This window comes from Drosophila suzukii, chromosome 2L (genome assembly GCF_043229965.1).
Source record: "Drosophila suzukii chromosome 2L, CBGP_Dsuzu_IsoJpt1.0, whole genome shotgun sequence".
NCBI lineage: Eukaryota > Metazoa > Arthropoda > Insecta > Diptera > Drosophilidae > Drosophila > Drosophila suzukii.
In genome coordinates, this window is record NC_092080.1 from 20,239,991 (window position 1) to 20,255,536 (window position 15,546).

At 41.7% G+C, this 15,546-nt stretch overlaps 7 protein-coding genes across 7 annotated transcripts; 4 read left to right on the top strand and 3 right to left on the bottom strand.

Moving 5' to 3' along the window:
• Nucleotides 1-537: 537 nt before the first annotated feature.
• Nucleotides 538-3,618, top strand: pkaap (A-kinase anchoring protein pkaap). The gene is made up of 4 exons (XM_017090146.4): nucleotides 538-700; nucleotides 814-1,044; nucleotides 1,572-2,615; nucleotides 2,677-3,618. The coding sequence occupies exons 1-4, from the start codon at nucleotides 673-675 to the stop codon at nucleotides 3,180-3,182; spliced, it is 1,809 nt and encodes a 602-aa protein (XP_016945635.3). The 5' UTR covers nucleotides 538-672; the 3' UTR covers nucleotides 3,183-3,618.
• Nucleotides 3,619-3,678: 60 nt separating this feature from the next.
• LOC108012681 (E3 ubiquitin-protein ligase rnf8-A) lies at nucleotides 3,679-4,357 on the top strand. Its single transcript, XM_017078111.4, has one exon. The coding sequence runs from the start codon at nucleotides 3,738-3,740 to the stop codon at nucleotides 4,239-4,241; it is 504 nt and encodes a 167-aa protein (XP_016933600.3). The 5' UTR covers nucleotides 3,679-3,737; the 3' UTR covers nucleotides 4,242-4,357.
• A 138-nt stretch (nucleotides 4,358-4,495) lies between these two features.
• Nucleotides 4,496-6,542, bottom strand: LOC108021054 (uncharacterized). Its single transcript, XM_065869003.2, has 2 exons — nucleotides 5,380-6,542; nucleotides 4,496-5,194 (listed from the first exon to the last, which is right to left on the bottom strand). The coding sequence occupies exons 1-2, from the start codon at nucleotides 5,388-5,390 to the stop codon at nucleotides 4,588-4,590; spliced, it is 618 nt and encodes a 205-aa protein (XP_065725075.1). The 5' UTR covers nucleotides 5,391-6,542; the 3' UTR covers nucleotides 4,496-4,587.
• A 121-nt stretch (nucleotides 6,543-6,663) lies between these two features.
• Cyp303a1 (Probable cytochrome P450 303a1) lies at nucleotides 6,664-9,077 on the top strand. The gene has a single exon (XM_017089558.4). It carries the CDS (start codon nucleotides 6,664-6,666, stop codon nucleotides 8,173-8,175), a length of 1,512 nt encoding a protein of 503 aa, XP_016945047.3. The 3' UTR covers nucleotides 8,176-9,077.
• On the bottom strand, nucleotides 8,409-12,376 carry heix (UbiA prenyltransferase domain-containing heix). The gene is made up of 2 exons (XM_017089559.4): nucleotides 11,453-12,376; nucleotides 8,409-10,485 (listed from the first exon to the last, which is right to left on the bottom strand). The coding sequence occupies exons 1-2, from the start codon at nucleotides 11,900-11,902 to the stop codon at nucleotides 9,847-9,849; spliced, it is 1,089 nt and encodes a 362-aa protein (XP_016945048.1). The 5' UTR covers nucleotides 11,903-12,376; the 3' UTR covers nucleotides 8,409-9,846.
• A 411-nt stretch (nucleotides 12,377-12,787) lies between these two features.
• On the top strand, nucleotides 12,788-14,417 carry LOC108004918 (zinc finger protein OZF). The gene is made up of 2 exons (XM_017068013.4): nucleotides 12,788-12,988; nucleotides 13,044-14,417. The coding sequence occupies exons 1-2, from the start codon at nucleotides 12,863-12,865 to the stop codon at nucleotides 14,157-14,159; spliced, it is 1,242 nt and encodes a 413-aa protein (XP_016923502.2). The 5' UTR covers nucleotides 12,788-12,862; the 3' UTR covers nucleotides 14,160-14,417.
• Nucleotides 14,307-15,410, bottom strand: GMF (Glia maturation factor). The gene is made up of 3 exons (XM_070997873.1): nucleotides 15,253-15,410; nucleotides 14,999-15,189; nucleotides 14,307-14,858 (listed from the first exon to the last, which is right to left on the bottom strand). Exons 2-3 carry the CDS (start codon nucleotides 15,065-15,067, stop codon nucleotides 14,730-14,732), a joined length of 198 nt encoding a protein of 65 aa, XP_070853974.1. The 5' UTR covers nucleotides 15,068-15,189; nucleotides 15,253-15,410; the 3' UTR covers nucleotides 14,307-14,729.
• Nucleotides 15,411-15,546: the final 136 nt, after the last annotated feature.

Consider the following 15,546-nt stretch of genomic DNA (forward strand, 5'->3'; position numbering starts at 1 on the left):
CTTGGCTTATAAATTAAATAAGCAACTAGCAATTCAACAGATACGAGTTTGTTAAATTGCTGAAAATTCTGAAAATGGAGTTTGTATAGAGCAGGTGTTAGCGGCTGAGCAAACTCACACAATTCAGCGATACAACAGTTTAGGGAATACCCTAATTATATCCAGAGGCCGTTATGCTCTCGTTTTTTTAAAGGTCTACTTCGATTTTTAATTTTTAACGTCAAAAATAACGCCGTTCTACTCTTGACGACAATGTATAAAACAATTAGCAAATTTGGAAAAAAAGACCTTAGTTACGCTTGACTCTAATTGTAAAAAAATAAAATAATAAACTGCCAGTTCTAAAAAATTTTGTCAGGTTATTTCTAAAAAGGGGTCAATCATTCCAAGAGAATTATATAATCATTTACCAACATTTAATATTTAAAAAACCGTTACAGTAATTCGTTGGCAGAATCTGTTAAGTTAACAGTTAACTGTTAATAAATCAGTGTGACCTGCTGGCAAAGGTATTCCAACCTACTACTGCCAAAAATACCCTATCGCCACAGCAATTTTCATAATATTTACCGTCGCATCGCATTAAACTAGTTCATCAATTACTTAAGCAAATCGTCAAATTAAAGCACAAGAAGCACTTCACAAAATCACCCAAAGCCGGAGAATGTAAATATGTTAAATTACATCAAGAGGCAAGCCAGTGAGTGCACAATTTTCAACGATTTCCGCTGCTGTTTTCACCCAACTCCCCCGCCCACCTTCTCTTCTTCGCCCTTTTTGTTGACACCAATAACTTTGTTTTCTTTTATTTAGGCCGCCGTCGCAGCAGCCAAGATGCCACGGATGCCAATTGTGGGCAAACAGCCGATGATGTGGACACCACCGATGGAGTTATGGCCCACAAGCGCCACTCCCTGCGCTCGACAACCAGTTTCTGCGACGAGGTGTTCCTAGAGGCGGAGGAGGTGGGAGGAGAGGGGGTCGTGGGACCCGGCGGAGGAGTGGGTGCCCTCTCCGATGGTATCAGTCTCTCCAGCAACGATGGTAATTACCTCACCGTTCATTGTTCAATTGCTCATCACGTTCTGTTCAGGGTGGGAATCCCACTAAGATTGGCAAATCACTTGAGTAACATTTCAAAATCAGATACTACAACATGTTATCCTAACTTACATGTATTGCAAGAGTGTTTTAAGGGCTAAAAAGAAAGCTAAGTGGTGAATAGAGGGAATAGGAATCTGTTCCTGGTGCATATAAAGTATCAAGGATATTTATGTCATATGCCAAGGAATATATTTCTGTACATCCTTTGTTGGCATTCTTAAAAAATGTCTTATAGTTCCTAAGAATTACTCATACTATCTCTATAATTACAATTTCGTAAAAGGCTCAACGAATTCGTGATTCACAATTTACGATACTTTATGAACAAAAATGTTTTTGTTTGCTGTTAAGAGTGAACATTTGATTATGTGAATGGAAAACACAATATTATAAAACAAAAAACCGAAAGTTAAAACAACTCAAATGGAAGAAAACATTATAACATTATAATTCTCTTTTTTCCCCAGACATTTTCACCTACAACTCTCGCCTTTCCATGAACCTGACTTCCATTGTCAACGATCCCAACTGCCTAAGCTTTTTTGTGCAGTATCTGGACACCCGACAGGCCCTGCCCCTGATTAAATTTTACTTGGACATCAAGAACTTTAAGCGGGCGGCGCTCTCACAGGAGAGAGATGAACCGGAGGAGCCTCCTAGGAAGGCGGAACCGTCTTCTCCGCACAAAGATGACAAAGATGTACCTGAACTGAAGACGCTATGCGATCTGTCCATGCGGAAACCCCTCACGGACGACGAGAAGAGCCGCATTTATGCGGAGACCAACAAGCAGATCAATAGACAGAAGTCTGGAACGAATTCCGAACTTTCCCGGGCCAGCATCAGTGATGCCATTGCCATTTACCAAAAGTATCTGATAGTGAACGCAAGCTTGCAGGTGGACCTTCCCATCGTCATACTAGCGCACATATCTCTTCTCCTTTGCGGGAGAGATAAATCAGAGTGTAGTAAACCAATTCCAGCCAGCTGCTTTGATGAAGGCATGGAGTTTGTGCTGGAGCAATTGGAGCGGGATCATGTGCAGGGATTTCTGCAGAGTGGCTATTATTCAACCTACTGTTTGGAGCTGATCGAAGGCGGTTCGATTAATATTTACGACGTTTTGAACAGCGAACTGGCTTTATTTTACTTCACCGAGTACCTGGAACAGCGGCAAGAGCGGGAATGTCTGGAGTTCTGGATCACGGGCATAAACTTTCGCAAGAGTTTTGCGTCTGGCGAAGAGAAGGAGGAGGATAGCAAGGCGGCCCAGAGCGATGCCATGATCATATACGACAAATACTTCTCCCTGCAATCCGAGTGTCGTCTCTGGATGTCCCAGAAGCTGCGCTTGCGGGTGGAGCAAGCCATCTGTGCTCCAGGTGAACAGTGGCAAGCTTTCGATTTGGCCCTCTTAGTTACGGCCAAGTATCTAGAGCAAAAGTACTTTGCTGACTTTTTGAAGTCGCATATTTTTGACAACTATGTAAACGAACTTAAGGTTAAACGAGGTTTGTCTTGGAATTTAAACTTGTGTACAAAATTGTGTTAACTTAAGGTAATTTTTTATAGATAACTCTACTCCTCACGCGAATCTTCAACAAAAACTAAGCCTGCGAAGACCTGGAAAAACTACGAGTGCCCAGCAGCGCCATAGAAAAACACTATCCATGTCAGACTGCACACACATTTCGCAGCACAATACTTTGCTGGCTTCCATGGATCAGATGCCATCAAAAACATCGATTAATCATCAGTCTGGAAACCTCAACATCGATGCCAGGCAGTTGACGAACCCCCAGCTTCTTTGGCAGCGTCCTGTGGGAGCACTTAAATTCGGGTTTGTTAACTCCCTGGGACGTTATGAGCGGGACTTTGAGGCTGTGGATGCAGTGGCTATCAAATCGCAACCATGGTCACTAAGTGTCAGCGGGAACAAAATCAAAAATGCAATGCGAAAGCTTGTGAATCTGCCAGAGGATAATGTGCAAGAGGAGATCGCCTGGCAGGTGGCCGAGATGATTGTCAAGGATGTTACGAGTGTCACACTCAGTGGCAAGATTCCGCCGCTGGCCTAATGCGCTTCACTATTATGGAATTTATTTCTGATCTAATTCTATTTAAAAATTATTATTTTTATGCTCAAATGAAAGCGAGAATCTCCCCGAAGCGTGCACAACTTGAAGTCGCAACAGAAGCTCTCTACCACTACTCTATCTTATGTACAAAATATGTTGAACAAATCAAAAATATTATCTTAACTTATTTTCGTTAATGCTGTGGGCTTTGAAAGCTTATTATTAACTAAACTGTCGCTCGCTCATTTGTTATTTATCGCAACAAAACCCAATTCTCAAATATAAAGCAGAAGCTAAATCGCTCTCCAGTCTTTACTTCATTCCGTTTTAATATAATTAATAATTTGTAATATATAATGTATATGAATATTTTTGCATACTGATGGTAACTACAAAGGAAAATTTATTGTTATTAATAAACTTTTTCTATAACCGACGTACTTTTTTATTGGGATTATTCCCAAAGAAAAAATTTGTAAATTACAAAAAACTTTGTTTCAATGATCATAACAGTTTGAGCATTCAAACTGTCACTGCCCACTATTATAACACAAAATGTCGTCAGCGGAGCAAGTCTTTGAATTGCTGGAACAACTGGAGAAACATGAGGAGGAGTTAGAGCGTTTGGAGCAGGAGCCGACGGAGGAGTCTATTGACAGTCCGGAAGAGCAAGTACGCAAGCTAAAGGAGCAACATTCGCAGATGATGCAGCTCAGCACTCAACGTCGTCACATTTTTGACCAGTTGCAGCTCGAGATTACCCGGTGGTCCCGCTCACAGCAGCCCTCGTTCTTCGGCGAGCACCGCCTCCTCACAGAACTGCGCACAATAAGTCATCGACTAGACAGACTCACCGAAGACTCCACCTGTTCGATTTGCCTGTCTCCCTGGACAGCCGAGAATGGTCATCACCTAGTTGCCCTGCGGTGTGGGCATTTGTTTGGCAGAAACTGCATCCACACGGCCATTAGAAGGTTCCATCGTTGCCCCATCTGCAGGCGCCGGGCCTATCATACCGACGTACGCAGAATCTACGGAAGAGGTTCTGCGACCCAATAACTAAAGAATCCATATTGCCCTGTTTGTTAACGCTTTCCTATGAGTTCGTCTAGATTTTTTTATAACACTATGTTAATTGAAATTTTGAGTAAACATAAAACACATTAAACAACCAATTGGTTCTTGGAATTTAGTGTCAGCGATGGACAAACTATAAATTATTATACTAACAAAAACGCGACAGCGTTTTGGGAAAATTAATTTCCATTTTATTTTCCATAAAATCGGAAACGCAAACGCCAAAAATGTTTATTTCAAACGCATTAGCACCTTTACCGAAAACGAAACTAACTTTTTACTTCCTCATTTCACTCTCCTTATATTTATTGAAGCCAAACTTATACAACTAAGCCACTTCCTCCATGGGTACTTCCCCCGTTTCACTGAACCACCGCAGGATGCGCAACATCGTTTTGGCGGAGTAAAGGCAAAAGGGATACTCGGTAAAGCAGAGCTCCGGGGAACCCCTCAGTGCCAATCCCCGACTGAAGGCCCGGCCTATCTTAACCGGAGCCATCTCCACCGATGATTCCAGATAATCCATGAGCAGCTCAGCCTCCGGAACTTTCGCTTCAGCTCCGGACATAAGCTGACAGATCAGGGACTGAAGGCACTCGAAGGGATCCCTTGACAGGATCCTTTTCCAATCGATGGCGGGATGCGGTCTATGAACCACTCCTCCTGCAGCACCAACCTTTCCACTTCCTCCTCCCGAATCCTGAGTCCTTCGCACCCAACCAAGTTCATGATTTAAATTCGCCTCTCTTCTGCTTCGAAATAGATTCAGAGCTCCACTGGCTTGTTGGATGGGAGCAATAACCTGCTGAATTGGTTGGGCGGCCATCCCGGCAAGTTGGGTTATTCCCCGGATGGGTCGGATCTTAACCCAATCCTGGGCCAAAAGATGCATCATGTACATGGCTCCCAGGCCGGTGGCAGCTAATAGCACGATTCTAAAGATTACAAACGGGTTTAACATGAAACTATATTAGCATTTATGGAAACTCTCTAACTTAAAATGCAAGAAAATTTGAAACCGATACTTAGGGTCCTAAAATTCTCACTCTATTTCAAATACAGAAATTCAACTTTTTTTTGGGTTGAGCTCTTTGTCAGTTTATCCTATGGATATGCTCACCTGAAACCCATTTTTTGGACTAAACTGTTGTCCTGTCACGTCTTTGCAGCTCGGGTGCCAGCCTTCAAATGGGCGATCCGCGAGTGTGGCCCCATGTTAAAGCCCCAATTGGATGCCAAAAATCGATGTTAGCTCCACTTTGATCGCATGAAACGGCAAAATCCCAAACCAAACCGGAACCAGCGGAGTTATCATCAAAACAAAGTCCATCCCACCGCTTTCCGCAATGGCGATGGCGATGCCGATGACATAATAGCCTCATCCAGACGAGTTGTCCAGTCAGCTCCTCCTCCTGCTTTGCCTCTTTCCCAACATCTCCATTTGTTTTCCCTTTCATTTGGAGCAAACGGGTTTTTTCTATTTGCGTTTTCGCGGTTTTCTTAACGCAACAAGTTTTCCTTGACTTTGGCTGTGATCCAGTGGATTTGGCGTTGTCCATGACCATTAAAGTCGCTGGTTAGCGGCGATTAAACGCAGAGGAAAATGTGGTTGAACTATCCACAAGGCAGTGGGTCAGACGGGTGAAGATTTGGGTCTTTGAGGCTGGAAGGAAATGGTTCGAGTTAAGGTTGTTGCATAATAATGCCTTTGGGAATTCTCAAAAAAGAGATATAAAACTTACCTTGCTTGGAACTTACAAAATGTTGGCATTGAAAAAGACAAAATTTTCTATTTAATGAAATATTTAAACAAAAATATTTAGATATTTATTTAATAGCATAAATTTAATTCAATACTCAAATTTCATAAAGAATTCGACGCTTAAAAAAATAATTACAATTCTAAACACACTCGATTTCGAAAAAACAATATGTTAAACTCAATGATTTCACTTATTTTACTTAAAATGTCCGAAGTTTTTAGTTAGAATTTATATTCTAAACTAATCTTAAAACACTTGATTACTACAATTACATCAGTATTATAAAAGTTCAAGATCAATAGCGAAATTCTCTTATAATTTTCTTAGCTGGTAGCATAGAACATACCGAAATTCCAACTCAGTTACCTTCCGACTTCCATTTCCCAAACTCCCAACTCTTGCAAAAACTTTAATGGCCAAAAGAAAAATCAAACAAGAGGAAAAGCTTTTTTTGCACGACGTCTATAAAAGAAAGACCCAACTAACCGAGCGGATTCAGTCGATTTGGGTGAACGTCAGGTGCGGGATCGAACTCTGGACTGGATCACCAGGAAACTGAGGATAACATAGCCACTCCAAACTCCAGCTCAAAAGCAAGCCAATATTGCGTAATTGGGAAAAGTGAAAGCAAAGGCAAAAACATGTTTTATGCTGTCATCTGGATTTTTTGCGCCACTCTCTTGGCCATCTTTTTTGGAGGAGTGCGAAAACCGAGGCGTTTTCCGCCAGGACCTCGTTGGTATCCGATAGTAGGAAGTGCCCTCCAGGTTTCCCAGCTGCGATGTCGTCTTGGGATGTTTTGCAAAGTGATCGATGTATTCGCCAAGCAATACGTGAACCCCTATGGCTTCTTTGGCCTAAAGATTGGCAAGGATAAGGTGGTCATAGCCTATACAAACGACGCGATTAGCGAAATGATGACAAATGAGGACATTGATGGCCGACCAGATGGCATATTTTATCGCCTGAGGACCTTCAATTCCCGATTGGGAGTGCTTTTAACCGATGGCGAAATGTGGGTAGAGCAGCGTAGGTTTATCCTGAGACACTTGAAGAATTTCGGATTTGCCAGAAGTGGCATGATGGATATTGTCCACAATGAGGCCACCTGTTTGTTGCAGGATCTTAAGGATCAAGTGGCGAAGTCTGGAGGCAAGCAGGCGCGGATTGAAATGCACGATCTGACGGGTGTTTATGTCTTGAATACCCTCTGGTGCATGCTGAGTGGTAGGAGATACGAACCAGGATCTCCGGAGATCACGGAGCTACTGGAGACCTTTTTTGAGCTTTTCAAGAACATCGATATGGTGGGTGCTCTCTTCAGTCACTTCCCGCTTCTTCGATTCATAGCTCCGGACTACTCTGGCTACAATGGATTCGTGGAAAGTCATCGTTCCTTGTATTCCTTTATGAGCAAGGAGATCGAGCTGCATCGCTTGACCTACAAGAACTACGATGAGCCCAGAGATCTGATGGACTCTTATCTCCGTGCCCGGGAGGAGGGAAATGATGAAAAGGGAATGTTCAGTGATGAGAGCCTGCTGGCCATTTGCTTGGATATGTTTCTGGCTGGTTCGGAGACGACCAACAAGAGTCTGGGTTTCTGTTTCATGCACTTGGTGCTGCAGCCGGAAATCCAGGAACGGGCCTTCCAGGAAATTAAGGAGGTGGTGGGCCTGGAGCGCATACCTGAGTGGTCCAGGGATCGCTCCAAGCTGCCATATTGTGAGGCCATCACATTGGAAGCAGTCAGGATGTTTATGGTGCACACTTTTGGCATACCGCATCGAGCAGTCTGCGATACTCGATTGTCGGGCTATGAAATTCCCAAGGACACCATGGTAGTGGCTTGTTTCAGGGGAATGCTGATGAACCCAGTGGACTTTCCCGATCCGGAGGCATTTGATCCCGAGAGATTTCTGTTCGAAGGTCATTTGAAGCTACCCGAAGCCTTCAATCCCTTCGGATTTGGTCGTCATCGCTGCATGGGCGATTTGTTGGGGAGGCAGAATCTGTTTATGTTCACAACCACAGTGCTGCAGAACTTTAAAATGGTGGCCATTCCTGGTCAGGTGCCGGAGGAGATTCCACTCGAAGGAGCCACTGCTGCCGTAAAGCCATACGACATCATGTTGGTAACTAGGGAGCAATAATAGGATTACATTATTTTTTCTTGTACGTTTCAATTTGAATTATACTTACCTCGTCATGGATTAAGGTGTACAAAGACAAGAATATATATATATATGCTTTCCGTTTGGATTAAAAAAAAATATATAAAACACCTTGCTTTTTAATTTGTAAAGCAGATCTCCACTGTTTTAATGCGTTGCGCGATTGAGTACCTATTTATCCTCGAAACCCCTCTCACTTTCTTCACATTCAATAAAATATATATCAGTGTATATTATACAAATCATGTTTACATTCTCTAATTAAACATTTAATTATCAATATCATTATAATTATTATTGTTCATTTGTTGTTGAATTGTAGTTTACAAAGTTTTCACTTAGGTCAATTCAACTTGGCTGCTGAGCAATTCCAACAGAAGCATTTATCTATGCGGTATACAAAAGAATGAATGAATATACAAAAAACTAGCGTACAAATAAATATTGCCACACAAATGTTCAGTTACACAATGAATTATAATGCGAATGGGTTTTGGCTTTATCCTCTTCTGTTTGTTATTTAAAGCTATTTGTTTATATGCATACGCTATTGTTAATGGAAAACAATGTTTGCTCCTTCGCCTCGACATCTACGTATATAGTTATTTAAAAATTTAACTTTGTGTTGTTTTCGTTTTACATAGGTTTTTCTTCATTTTTCCTTTGATATTTTCTCACTCTGAGCCTGCCGCTAGACACTGGGCTTACATGATCTAGATGTGTATATAAATATATGCTCGTGTTCGTGTATATAATATATGTAAAAACTCTAACATTCGTTACACAAAAAGCAAGCCAGCCAATTGCCAAAAAACTTTCAACTAAGCTGCATTTCCAAGCACTTCTATTTGTAAAGTAAATCTGCATTTTGATTCGCGAAACTTAAGTATCTGCACCCTTATGAACGTGGTGAACATTTGGGGCTGCATTAGCATTACTGGTTACTGTTGCACATAACTTTCTTGGTCCGTAATTCCCAACGCGCGAGAGGAAGAGTATGATTATTTATTACATTGAGTGGTAGTTGATTGATTAAGGTTGTGACGATGTGAAATAAATATAAACGAGTGGGATAGGTAAGGGTCGATATTGTAGGTAGTGAACAAATCTTTGGACAATTTAAATAACTTTTGACAGAGAAACTAAAGGTCTAATATCAAACTTCTTGTTTAATGCGCTCAAAAATAAAAATAATTTTCTAAAAATTATTATGTCAATACAAAAAAATATGTTCAATGTTAAGTTTCTTTTAGACTTGATAGCTTTATAAATCGGCTAATCTGGAAAAATGCCAGACCATTTATTCTTAAATATTGTTTCTGGATTATCTTTGGATTTGACGTTGTAAACTTTTTAAGCTGATATTGGGCCTGTAGTCTCTATTGCACAATGCCATATATTTTTCCCTAGATTTTCTGTGAAATAAATCGACCCACTTGGGCTAGGATATGTTCAGTTCAAAAGTTTAGACTCTAACGGGCGACTAGCAGCCATTCGAAATTTGCGCAACATCAAACTGTGGGAAACTGACACAGCTTCGTACTCCCTCCTCATTACACACATTGACTAAAACCTAATGAAATTCCCTAAAACATTGCACCAGTTTGTCTCTGGTTGTTTTCTGCCAGATCCGTAACTTCTCCCCGTCTATCAATGTTTCCGGAATCCAAAAGTGGGCAACTGCTGGGCACAACAGCAGGCCACGATGTACAAGATGCCAAAGAAGAAGTTCAGCTTTGCTGTTTGTCGTGGCACCAAGTGCATCGTCTGCTCGTTGCGGAAACGTTTCTCTATCTGGAAGGCTTGTGGCAGGGTCACCAATGGTAGCAGAAACCAGAGGGAGTACTTTAAACCGAAGATGAAGAACAGCGAGTAGGGTGCGAAGAGCAGCATTGCGTACAAAACATGGGAGGCAGTGCGTCCTATTAAAATTGCCAGGGTTACGATTCCAGCCCGGCGATCGTTGTCCGCATCTCTGGTATTATTGCTGTGCAGGATGGCCTCCGTATTGAGGGCCAGTGGAATCGCATAGCCCATAGTCGTCCAGTCCACGTGACCTGTTTGTGACATGAAGGCAAAAAGCACTGAGATGGGTCCAAAGAGTATCAGTATCACCAGATCTCCCAGGGCGATGTATTTGAAACCAATGCCTCCTGTATACAGAAAACTCGAAGACAATCCACCAAAGTAGATCAGCGCAAGGTGTTCCATTTTGGCGGGACTGAGCACAGCCAGCAAAACGAAACCCCCGCAGCCGGCCATGTACAGTATTGCGCCCAGCGAGACCACCTGAAAAATAACAAAAATGTTGTGTTAAACGATCGAAATAATTTAATTGCCAGACATTTAACTTCTGAATGCCCAGTTCTATACTCTAGACGTATATAAAATCCAAAGAGACCGATTTTAAGAAATATAAATTGGAAATAACCTTTCATATTATATTACATTGTTCTTGTTATTCGTTTTCAAACTCCACATATAATGGTTTAAAATCTCAAGACTTATATTTCTGCCCTTGACTTAAATTAGTACTTTGCTAATTGCCTAAAGAATGTGATATTTAGTATCAACTGTCTTCACAAAATGTTTTATGACCTCAACACGATCTTTCTCAGCGCAGTTCTAAAGAATTTAATTTATAGTAAAATTCATTTCAATACAAAAGAAATATACTTTCATTGCCTCACTTTTTAAGTGTTTACTTTTTATAAATGAAGATCGAAGAATCCACAAAGAAATTATTTTAGAAATTTCCTAACTTATGCACCACCATGCCAATATCTTAGTTCTTTAGCTGTGATTTGAGAAATCACGTTTTGCATTAATGATGAAGAATTATTTGAAAAACCTACTTCATAGTTTATACCTTTTAGCCTCTCCGCATGCGAGGTGATTAAGTAAATCGTTTTGTTAATAAAGTACATGCAAATGGAGAATTCTTGAACGTGTGATTTAGGCAAATCGATAAATATATGGGAATAATTTAGTTTGTGTGTGACTACGAAATATTTGAGGCTAATTAAAAAATAATTGTAAATCTATAATTACTTTATATTTTAGGAATTTCAATAAAATTCAAACTGTTGATTTTGAAATACTTTCAACTTATAATACTTTGTATTGTAAATTGTACAATATACAAGTAATATCACGCTGCTGCAGAAAGCACAGGATTTCTGGGACCCTATATCTACTAAGATACATTTTAGTGCAAGACCTGGTCACTATTAACCGATCCAATCGATTGGCTCACCTCATCCTTGGTGAGTATGTGGTCCACCAGCGTGCGGTCATCGGCCTTCTGCTTGTCGATTCCCTTGATGAAGTCGAAGTAGGTGTTCACCACGTTCCCGGCGCAGTGGACGGTGACCACGGTGAAGGCGGTGAGGAAGAAGGTGGCCAGCGAGAACTCCGCCGCCCACTGGGAGCGGTGGGCCAGCGCCGAGCCGAGGAGCGTGGGCACCAGACTGGCGGACAGCGACCAGGGACGAAGAGCTAGGAGATAGGTTTTCAGTTTCATAAAGGTGCCGGATGTGGATGTGGATGGGTGTCCTGTTAGTCCTGTTAGTCCCGTTAGTGTATCCCTTCCAGCACCTGCACTAGTTCCAGATCCCACTTCCACCTCCTCCTCCTCATCCTCCCTTTTGGTCTTGCCATTCCTGGACAGATTGCCATTGGGCAACAGCTGGCTTGTTGTGGCCATTGCAAGTTGCACGGGACTACTGGCACTTTGGGGCGAAACGAAACGAAACCTATTCACCAGGTATTCGTATTCGTCGGCTTGTTTGACCTTGGTCTCCGCTCCACAATTTGTTTACAAAAGCTTAGATATTAAATAGTGTTTTTCGGATGCCGGCACATGCGCTGCCTGCTTTCGATAATCGCTAATATTGTATACACAGCATCTAGCCAGTGGGTAACGGATATATTGTGGGGGGCTGCGGTCGAGGGGGTCCCGAAACCACGAAATTTCACTCGCTCTCTCTCTTTCCCTGGTCCGCTCCGCCGACCGATCTTCCTGGATTATACTCTTCTCTTTTGCGCACTCAGTCTTCTTTTCCGGCTACCGATTCCGGTATAATTTGGTTCCGTCACAAATCAGTTTATCTGTGATTTTTCTCTTATTTATTTTAATCAAACAAATCAACTGTCACGTCACGTCAGCGCAAAAACGGAAGAAGGTCACACCGTTTCGCCAGGGGTGGCAGCAGGTCTGCATTTGTGCAGCCCTGGTTATAGTTGCGGTTTCAATTTAATTTTTTTAAATTAAAGTAGTCAAGAAATTATGTAATGCAAATTTAAATATGGCTTTAATGAGTTACTTAATATATGTGCAATTTAGTTGAATTAATAAAAGCCCGTTTCGAAATCTATAAATATTTATCGATATCTAAGGGACAGGTCGGACAGGGCACATCGGCTACAATGAACATCAAAATAACAATTCGTCACAATACCAACTTGTGAAAACATATGCATACATGGTACTTAAGCCTATTTAATTTTAAGGCAATTAAATATTAATTAAAATCAATAAATAACATCCAAAATAGTTCATCGCAATGGTGCGTTGACTGTTCTCTTGCAGCCCTGGTCACAATCAGCTGTTGATAAAAAACTCGAACACTGATTGTTTATTTCTGTTAAATTGCTTAATAAAAAGATGGATTATAATATACATAAAATATGTCGTGTTTGCCTGGAGGAGCTACATCCGGTGACATCGATTTATAGCACAGACTTTGCCATGATGCCCTCAGTGATGCTGATGCAGTGTGCCAAAATTAGAGTGGGTTTTAAATGAGCAACTTAAAAATAAGAAATAATATATTCAAATATTGTAGGTGCTTAAAACCGATGGCTTGCCTTCGGTCATCTGCAACAATTGCATTTACCGGCTGGGAGTAGCTTTCCACTTCAAACAGGAATGCGAGAACAACGATCTGCGGCTCCGCCAATACTTGGGCATCTTGGAGTCCTGGCGCCAAGATGCGGCAACCAACACAGACTTTGTGGAGAAGCCATCGCTTCCGCAGCGCGACAGCGACGAGGAGGAGCCGGTGGAAACCAAGGGAAGCAAGAGGCGATCCCGGTACCAAAGGAAGCCGCCGGAGGAGCACAAGAAACGGGGTCCCAAACCGGTGCCAAAGATGCCTCACACCTGCTACGAATGCCACAAGAGTTTTAAGTGCATCGCCCAACTGACGCAGCACATAAGAACTCATACGGGAGAGAAACCCTATCAATGCAGCTTTTGCATCCAAAGATTTGCCCAAAAGTACAACTTAAAAGTCCATGAACGGACTCACACGGGCGACAAGCCATTTCAGTGTGAGATATGCTCCAAACAGTTCTCCGCATTGGGCAACTTTCAAGCGCATCAAAAGATTCACTTGGGAGTGCGGGATCAGATATGCTCGCTCTGTCCAAAGGCCTTCTACACAGCCGGCGATCTCTCCAAGCATATGATAACCCATACTGGTATTAAAAACCACCATTGCGATGTTTGCGGCAAGGCTTTCAGCAGGCGGAGAGATATGCGATCTCATAAACTGAAGCTTCATCCTTTGGAGTCTAGTACGAATCATGACATAGTGGACGATGATGATGACGAGCCCATAGACACGGATCCCGTGGGTCTGGACACCCTGGATCACGCACACTTTAAGTGCCCGGACTGCGACAAGGCTTTCGATACGGCGGACAGTCTTAGTTTGCATTTCCGCACACATGCGGTCAACAATAATCTGCTTAACTTGCCACTTCCACCTGCGCCACCCATGTCACATCACTACCATCACGATGCCCTGCATCATCTGGGACCACCAAATCCGGCCACCCAAATGGGAATGGCTGCCATGGCTCATATGTTGGCTCCGCCGCCTCCTCCACCGCCCACGCCGAGCGAAGGACGCTACACGATGCTGCACCACACGGCGGCTCAGAGATTGCATTACTAAAGTATTACAGAATTAAGATGATATACAAAAGAAGTACTTTAAAACCTAAGCTAGTTTAGTTGATAATATAATAATAGTTTGTACCTTGAAACAAGGTATTGCTATTTTGGTCAGACGTTTTTTACAAACAGTCCTGATCAACAACGATTTTTTAATATTGAACACTTTTATTTAGTTTGTCTATATAAAATGGAATATTCTTGTCATGTTTGCTTCAACATCTTTACAATAAATACATGTAGAAATTTGGCAAGCACAGCTTCTTTTAAGATTATTACTTAAATGCAAAACTAAAATCACTAAGAACTTCTCACGCATACTTGTCGCATGCTATCGTCTATATAAAATTGTCATTACGTTGTATAAACTTAGCTTGATTTGTGTTTTCTGTAGGTAAAAATTGTCGTATCTCAATATTGGTTTGTTTGGTATTGGTATGCATCGTTGGTATCGGCTTGATCCAGTTTGAATATGTCTATAAAAAGCTCCAAAATAAATCGAAGAACAATCATAAAATATTGCTTTTGACAACGGCCCGGAATGGTTATCCCAGAGAAGGTAGAAACCTCTCTACTTGAGCTTGGCTTTCAGCCACTCCTCGGTGAGTTCGTCCAGCTCGCGAATTTCGTAGACGCGAGTGAGATCCACTTGGCGCTGAAGGGCGCTCTTTGTGCAGGCGTACATCATCTGCAGTTCGATCTAAAATCAAATAAAAGTTCTTCATTCAAATAATTTTTAGAAGTGGTTGTTTACTGACATTTAATATTAAGGAATAATATCTCTTACTAAATTTAATTTTTTAAATAATTTAAATGAAATATCAAAGAAAGTTCCCTCACCTGACTATCCCTTGGTGTGTAAAAGATAAAGCACATCGGGTAGGAAACGCGCTGATCGTCGTGCACCATCTTATAAGTATAGATCACATATCGGGGCTGGTGTCCTGGCAGTGTTTCCTGCAGTTCGTCAACGGAAATATCGTCGATAAACTCATCCAGAACCACAGACTGCTTCTCCCGGTCAACTTTCACTGGAATGTTTTAAATGAACCCTAGGTTATAGAACCTGTGTTTCCATGGCAATAATTACTTACATATCAAAGCGGCATTATTTTTGCTCTTGCTGAATCGAAACTTCTTCAGTTCCTCCAGAACTTCGTTGCTAATATCGCATATATTGTTATCACCCTGCAAATACCGATTTAATTGATTAATGAACTGGAATCATCAAAGTTATCTGGGGACAACAATCGGCGATCGAAAAACACAAACAAAAACACGCCCACTCTCCTATATTAGTCATGTTTTCAATTTGGTAATTGATTGTTTTTCGACATGTCTTAAATCTCTTACCATAGCTTAGTTCTTTAGTATTCTGGGGTATCTGG

Coding starts and splice junctions, on each gene's coding strand:
- GMF (XM_070997873.1), bottom strand. CDS start 15,067: ATGGTGCACGACGATCAGCGCGTTTCCTACCCGATGTGCTTTATCTTT. Junction 14,859..14,998: donor ACACACCAAGGGATAGTCAG/GTGAGGGAACTT, acceptor ATTTGATTTTAG/ATCGAACTGCAGATGATGTA.
- Cyp303a1 (XM_017089558.4), top strand. CDS start 6,664: ATGTTTTATGCTGTCATCTGGATTTTTTGCGCCACTCTCTTGGCCATC.
- LOC108004918 (XM_017068013.4), top strand. CDS start 12,863: ATGGATTATAATATACATAAAATATGTCGTGTTTGCCTGGAGGAGCTA. Junction 12,989..13,043: donor TGCAGTGTGCCAAAATTAGA/GTGGGTTTTAAA, acceptor CAAATATTGTAG/GTGCTTAAAACCGATGGCTT.
- LOC108012681 (XM_017078111.4), top strand. CDS start 3,738: ATGTCGTCAGCGGAGCAAGTCTTTGAATTGCTGGAACAACTGGAGAAA.
- pkaap (XM_017090146.4), top strand. CDS start 673: ATGTTAAATTACATCAAGAGGCAAGCCA. Junction 701..813: donor TTACATCAAGAGGCAAGCCA/GTGAGTGCACAA, acceptor TCTTTTATTTAG/GCCGCCGTCGCAGCAGCCAA. Junction 1,045..1,571: donor CAGTCTCTCCAGCAACGATG/GTAATTACCTCA, acceptor TTTTTTCCCCAG/ACATTTTCACCTACAACTCT.
- heix (XM_017089559.4), bottom strand. CDS start 11,902: ATGGCCACAACAAGCCAGCTGTTGCCCAATGGCAATCTGTCCAGGAAT. Junction 10,486..11,452: donor ACATACTCACCAAGGATGAG/GTGAGCCAATCG, acceptor GTTATTTTTCAG/GTGGTCTCGCTGGGCGCAAT.